The 7,388-nt window shown below is 40.9% G+C and overlaps 1 protein-coding gene across 1 annotated transcript in view; it reads left to right on the top strand.

The window, feature by feature from the left end:
- The first annotated feature begins 654 nt into the window (after positions 1–654).
- The window catches only part of LOC120565714 (cadherin-2-like), a 111,794-nt gene continuing 105,060 nt past the window's right edge, over positions 655–7,388 (top strand). The window contains exon 1 of the mRNA XM_039811674.1: positions 655–850. Within this exon, the coding sequence (XP_039667608.1) occupies positions 809–850 (42 nt within the window). The 5' untranslated portion in view covers positions 655–808. The remainder of the gene's footprint in view (positions 851–7,388) is intronic.

Below are 7,388 nucleotides of genomic sequence, written 5' to 3'. Positions count from 1 at the left end.
ATAACCTGACGTTGATGTGTAAAAGCGGTGGAGTGTCCCTTTATGACAGACTGTAAACCAAAGTCAGGAAATCTCATCCACTGCTGTTTTGATCTTTTTAAAGTGTTTCTCCCAACTTTATGTAAATGCAGTATTTAATTGTTGGAGTGCCCCTTTATTTAAAGAGAATGTTGACTGACAGGACGGTGTCTCTGCCTATTACGGTCAGCCTGGGTGATTGTCACCACGCTTCCTCGCACTGCAAATGTGAGATTTCTGGCTCCAGTAACTGATAGTAGCCTCTACCCATTGTTAACCTTATTGTTTGTGTCACTTTATGTTCATGTTTTTCCACGTTGTATGGCTGAAACTTTAGGTAGGCTATAGCCTACCAGGGGCCAAACAATGGTTGTCAACCAGAGATCAGTTCCTTTTAATAATCACTGAAGCGCAACATTGACCAGTTAACCGACCTTCCGTAAACTAGGCGGTGTAATTGCTTCGTGGGAACTTGATAATTTGTCTGATGCCATCCATGCTCAACAAACCGGAATAACCATCCATAAACAGAGTGGAAGCGTCTCTCTCCATCTCTGTAGCCGGGCTCAGTGCGTCTGCTGTCCGCTAGAGGGCGGCGCTGAGGGGCCCGGCGATGAAATAGTCCCAGGCAGGCTGGAGAGCCGCTGAGCCGGGGAGAGCAGACAGACACAGCGGAGAGCTGGTGGAGGGAAGAAGGTTGCCTCATGCCGCCGGGCTTTACCGGGAATTAATCACCTGACGTCCAGCGGACTCTGTCGGTTCCGGAAGGAGGATATTACAACACAACAAAATGCATCTTTTGGGGATTTGGACGCTGATGGCGGCTCTGCAGGTAAAATATAATTTTACACCGAGTCAGCTCGGATTGGCGGAGGCTGCAGTCGGATACACAGATTGATGCCCGTTTAGAGAAGACAGGGAGAGGAAATGAAAGGAAAGGAAAGAGAAGGGGGACAATGCATCTGATTTTGCCTGCTTCATTTGACTTCATTTATAAGTCCGTCACTATCCTCGACTAACGTTAAGTAGCCTACCAGCCGACAAAAAATCTGCCTCTAACGTTCCCCACATAGCCTTAACGTTAACGTTACTGATCCCAGACCTGCTCTGGTCTGGTTCCGCTGCACACGGACTGATTTATCAAACAAAACAGGGACGCAGTGGAGCCGGATGCTTCCTCCGCATGATCACACAGGAGTTTGGGATTGAATAAAATTGGTCTTGATAGGATAGAAGAGAGGAAGGAAGAGCAGAAATAAGCGTTTAGTCACATCCAGCCACCCTCGGGTGACAGCATCTCACTTACAGTATGACACAATGAATGTTGCTTTGTGTTGAAATCAGATGCTGGACTTTTGTTGGGCTGCAATCCACTTATAGCCTTCTCCCTGAGTGAATCAAACCCCGAAACGTACGTTTAGCGTGTCTTTTTTTTTTTTCTCCGCCGATCTCCATTTAAAAAGATGGCAGTTTTATTGCAACGTTAACCGGGCATATGTGTTGGAGCAAATCGTGCTATAGCTGCGTTTATTTCTCTACCATGGTGTTTGTACGCAAACGTTCAACTATATTTTATGTATTTCTCTTGGCCTGCGTGAAAGTATAGACATTGTGTGATTGAGATAAAGTGTTGCACAACAACACCATTTTCAAATCATGTCACCTGCTTGGGTTGGCACTATAAGCGAGCAGAAATGTCACATTTTTGAATGGAGTTTGGCGTGCAGGTTGAGAGAGAGAGAGAACAGGACTGGGGTGCTGCTGTCTGGGCCACCTGCTGTTCAGCCTATTCCCAGAAGTAAGACTCGAACTCTTAAAAGGACCAAACCAACGTTTTTTTCCTGGTTTGTTTGAACTCACTATGGAGTTTATATTACTGCTGTGTGTGCTACCGTTTGTTTGCGTGTTTAATGGAGGTTTCAGTCCTTTCAGCACTGCTACGTACTAGGGCTGGGCAATATATCGATATTCTATCGATATCGTGATATGAGACTAGATATCGTCTTAGATTTTGGATATCATAATATCGTGATATGACATAAGTGTTGTCTTTTCCTGGTTTTAAAGGCTGCATTACAGTAAAGTGATGTACTCTTCTGAACTTACCAGACTGTTTTAGCTCTTCTATTATTTGCCTTTTCCCCACTTAGATATTATGTTCACATTACTGATGATTTATCTAAAATCTAAGTGTGAAGATATTTTGTTAGAGCACCAATTGTCAACCCTAGAATATCGCCGCAATATCGATATCGAGTTATTTGGTCAAGAATATCGTGATTTGTATTTATATCTGATTTTCTCCGTATCGCCCAGCCCTACTACACGCCTGAAGACGTGGGACATCTAAGACATCTAAGTGGTCAGTAGCAATGTCACGGATGCATGACATTAGATTAGACAGAATTTATTAATCCCAAATTGGGAAATTTCAGTGCTACAGCAGCAGAATATAAGACCACAGAATATACAAGAAATAATAAATAGGATAGAATACAAGAAAAAAACATGAAATAATGTACAAACGTATATACAAGCGGCAAATTAAAGATGTAAGTATAACCTATGTTTGTGCAAGTTGCACAAAAGTGCACTGCTGTGCAGGGAAATGATTGTTCCTGTATATTTCCATGTGTGAGACTCAGAGGAGGGATGGAGCGTGTGAATGCAACTCGAGCAGGATTTAACGACGACAGAAAACGAGGCGATCCACACTATGTGGCCAGATCAATGGAGAGGACAGTGCTGTACCAAAGGGTCAAAGGTCAGGTCCTAGAATAATCCCACCCTCCAAAACAGCAGGGTCAGCACTGTCAAGGTCTCGTCTTAAATCCCCTAAAAGCCTTCATACATTTGTTATTGTTGCTTTTTAGCTTTGTATTTTTTCTTCATATTCATACCTGAAGACACCTTTACTGTATGCTACTTGTTGTGGGAAGTATGCATATCAGATGTAGTGATATGGTTATTGATTCAGTTATCCATATCTCTGTATCTCAGAGTTTCAGTGAACATTGTTTAGGTCTGTAGAGATAACCCCCCTGTTTCCCAGAGCCTTTAGTCAAATCAAGGATGGATTTTGGAAGTTGATTAAGGTTTGATGTTTACTCTCCTCCCTTGTGATCATGACGTCCTGTCTGTTGACCTTTTCACCCAATGGGTGGGGGGGACGGACGGACGGGGGGTTGAAGCAAATGTGGGTCATTTGTGAATCCTGTACTTAAAGTGTAACTTCTGTATTTTTCAACCTGGACCCTATTTTCCCATGTTTTTGTGTCTAAGTGACTGATGGGAACAACAATCTTTGGAATTGGTCCAGCAGCTAAACAAGCTGTAATGTAACGTTAAACCTTCAATTTGCATCCACTAACAGTTCTGTTTTTGCCGCCGACAGGCTCAGATTATTGTTCTAAGTGTCTGACAACATTATGGAAAGGATCCCTACAGAGATAGACCTTTTTATTAAAGAGTAAAATCCTTTTAGTTCAACGTGAAACAGCCCCGAAATCACCATCACCAAACCCACCAGACTGCATTTAAAAAAAACTGTCATTTTATTATGGAAAAACACACTTCATTCAAAGTGGACAAAAACAAAATAAAACTATCAAAAGCCATGTTGGTTCGTTTTCCACTGCTCCAACAATCACCACTCTGGTTTGGTTGAAATAAAGCCTTAATTCACCCATTTACATGTGGAAATATGCTGGCTCTATACACGCTAAAAGTACTGATTATTTAAATGGAGTTTGGTGGATTTGGTGATGGTGATTTCAGGGCTGTTTCTGGTTAAACAAAAACGATCTTACTCTTTAACAAAAAAGTCTATCGTTGTAGGGATCCTTTCCATAATGTCGTCAGACAATTAGAATAATAATCTGAGCCTGTCAGCGGCAAAAACAGAACTTTTAGTGGATGCTAACTGACGCTGAATATTTGTCCTATAGGGTTACATTGCAGCCCGGTTTATGGCTGCAGGTCACAGCGTTTATATATATATATATATATATATATATATATATATAGATATATATATATATATAGATATAGATATATATAGATATAGATATAGATGTTTCTCAACGATGTCATCAGTGACTCCAGAATGACTCGGAGCTAATCAGGTGATCAACTTGAGTTGTTTTTGTGTTATAGAATGTTACATACATTAGGCTATGAATGATATCTGAACAAATCCCTCTGTAAAAAGCTTCACTATATAGAGAGGAATGAAACTGGAAAGGTTGGTGTTTGTAAGTGCTAATGAAGTGGAAAAAACGGCCTTTATAGATATGGATTATAAAATATTAGACATTTTGCAAGACATGACAGGTGAATAGGGTAAAATATTTTAACTAACGTATATCGACATGAAACTTCCCCAGTTCATTCCTTACATTAAAACATATATGCTTGTATTACAAGTTTTCTGAATGTTTCATGTTTAAATATACAAACAAGGCATCATCTACTGCTAACTTTTGGTGAATTTAGGAGAAATGTACAGGCGCGAATAGGCAACGTAGGGTAAAATAAACATTTAAATGTGTATTATTTTGTATGTTTTTTTTCCCCAATAGTCTGAAAGAATACATGCTATAGAAGCATAGAAATAGCCCACAAACTTAAATTGAAAACTGATGGTTTTGCCTGTTGTCACCCCTAAAAAGCCGGATTATTCGATTATCAAAATAGTTGGCGATCCATTCAGTATTTGACAATGGATGGATTCATCTTTGTATCTCTACTTATTAGGCTATTCCTCAATATTTTAGAAACTTGTATAATCTCTCACCCTTCCCTGGTTTAAATCTCAGACGACCCTCACCTTCCTCTTGAACTGTCCCATCTGGCTGCTTTATTAAGAGACATTGGCAGTTTATTAAACTTCCCCACACTGAGTCAAGATAGCCTTGTATAGTCTCTCACCTCTCTCTGTCCTTCCGCCTTTTATTCGTTTTTCATTTTGATTCTGGAAAGGAAAGGAGTTATTGCATTGATTTAGACATCAGTGACAAACGGCCGTGGTTATTTCTAAGGCTGGTTATCGTTTTAAAATGTCCAATGCTACTAGTAGTGGCAGATATGCCTTTGGCTGCTGGTAACCATGGTAACCACAGTGTGTGATTACGCTAAAAACTCGCCGGAACGTTTTGGTACTTTTTTTCACATAAGACTTGGTCGACAGTGGATTAAGATCATTGTATGTATTCGACACAGCCCCTCTGTTCTTTCAGAAACTACATTCGTCCATCGGTGGCCAAGCAAGCATGTGTCATGGAGAGCAACAGAATGCACCAAGTCAACCCATCACTCCCAATCTGTTAAATACTGACGCTTGGTCAGTGTCTCTCAAGAATCCCCCTTTAGCATATGTATGGAAAGGCACTGGGCAGAGCAGCAGCTCGATCGCGGTGCTGTAAGATGACGTAGTATTAAGAGAGACAATGGTAGTGAGTAGTATGACGGACCGAAAATCTGCGTAAGGAGGTTGGTTGGGGGTTGGGGGGTGGATGGGTCAAACAACACAGGACTTTCACCCAGGAGACCGGGGTTCATGTCCCGTTCGTGTCCCGCGTGTCACTGAAACGTACATTTTGTAACCCCACCCACCATCTTTTCCTAAACCCAACTGTCCCGTTCTTGTGCCGCATGTCAGTTAGTCTCACATGTTTGTGTGGACTAGCCAGACCTTCCTTTGCAGCGCTCTGGAGGAAGGTCTGGCTAGTCCACACAACATTCCAGGATGGGAGAAAAACATGCTCTGGTTTATTGGCATTTCTTTAAACCAATCACAATCGTCCTGGGCGGTGCTAAGCGCCGGACGGAGCCACGGGGCCTCTGCAAAACAGCCTCAGGAAGGAACTTGTTTTGGTGGAACATGTGTACGTTCAGAAGTAGTTTTAGTCGTGCAACAGAAAACTCCGATTGGACAGATAGTCTAGCTAGCTGTCTGGATTTACCCTGCAGAGATCTGAGGAGCAGTTAACCATAGTCCACCGGAGTTTAGAACGCGAACACGAAGAAAGAGGAAGGTAACAGACATCCGGCCGAAGAAAGGGACATCCGGTGGAATTTCCGGGAGCACCCGAGCAATCCCGAAAATGGAACGTCGTGGATATAGACTACATGTCAGTTAAACGTACGTCCCGACCCGATAACAAACGCCAAAGGCACCTGATCAAACTTCCCTTTTTGACGCGATGGGAGTGAGAATGTGTTGACCAAGTGGATGCTCAATCTAAAGCGTGTGCTGATAGGAGCCTCGCCTCTGAAAAAGAGCTCAGGTTGGATGTCAATATACTGATAATACAATGAGGAAAGGCCTTGTCTCATACCTTCTGTGGATGGAATCACTGTTTGGTCCATCCCAAGGTACCTGTTGTGACATCAAGGCCTTAAGCATGAAAGAGCAGCTGAAAGTCTGTGTTTCATCTGTTAACTCCCTCAATAAACCCATCCAGTCTGGCCTTTGAAATATCAGAAAATAGTAAGGGTGGGAGAAAAAAAATCTAAAATCCTATGTATCATGATATTTTTTGCTCATATTTTTTTCCCCCCTAGCATTGATATTTTGTATTTCTTTCTTTTTGATTCACCTAAATATTTTCTGTTCATAAGGTACCACCGACGGCGACTACATCATATTTTCTGACCGAAAGCAGAAAATGCTGAAAATATTTATATAGTTATGTACGTCTTTACAAAGTAAATGTGACGTGCATACTTTTTAGAAAACTACTAGTTTTTAGAAATTCCTCATGATCTATTGTCTCCAGAAGTGTTTTATTCAACTTTGGTTTTTGTTAAAGAAGAAATAGAAAATCACATTACTCAATTCCACCGAATCACAATATCTCTAGAATCGTAATAAATTATAAATCTCAAATCAAATCAGCCACCATGTATCGGGAAAGAAGCGAATCAGCCCAATGCATGATTACATTTTAAAATGATATCAAATGGAGAAAATCAGCAAATGTTCACATCATCTTACCCTTGTGTTGTCTTCCCGTCGAGAATGAACTTGTTGTCCTTCTGGGTCAAAATAGAAAAGGGACTTTTTTTGGCGCATTTCTTGGTCAATAAACCTAATTTATATGACATTATGGGTCATTTTTGAGTTAAATAGCAGGGAATTATGAGTTATTTTGACTGATAAGTTAAGGTTAAGATCAGAGAATGTTGAGTGGATCAAAGACTGGTTCGTGTCAAAGTTTAGTCAGGATACTGTTTTGAAACCATTTAAAAAAAAATTTTTTTCCAATGCTGTAAAATGAAATGAAAACACAGAAAAATTCAATGGAAGCATTCATTAATTATACCTGCGAAGAATGTTTTACGGGTTTCATACAACGAACATGCAGTCA

This window comes from Perca fluviatilis, chromosome 9, assembly GCF_010015445.1.
Source record: "Perca fluviatilis chromosome 9, GENO_Pfluv_1.0, whole genome shotgun sequence".
NCBI classification, from domain to species: domain Eukaryota; kingdom Metazoa; phylum Chordata; class Actinopteri; order Perciformes; family Percidae; genus Perca; species Perca fluviatilis.
The sequence above is the reverse complement of the archived record's forward strand: the minus strand, read 5'-3'. Positions and strand labels throughout refer to the sequence as shown.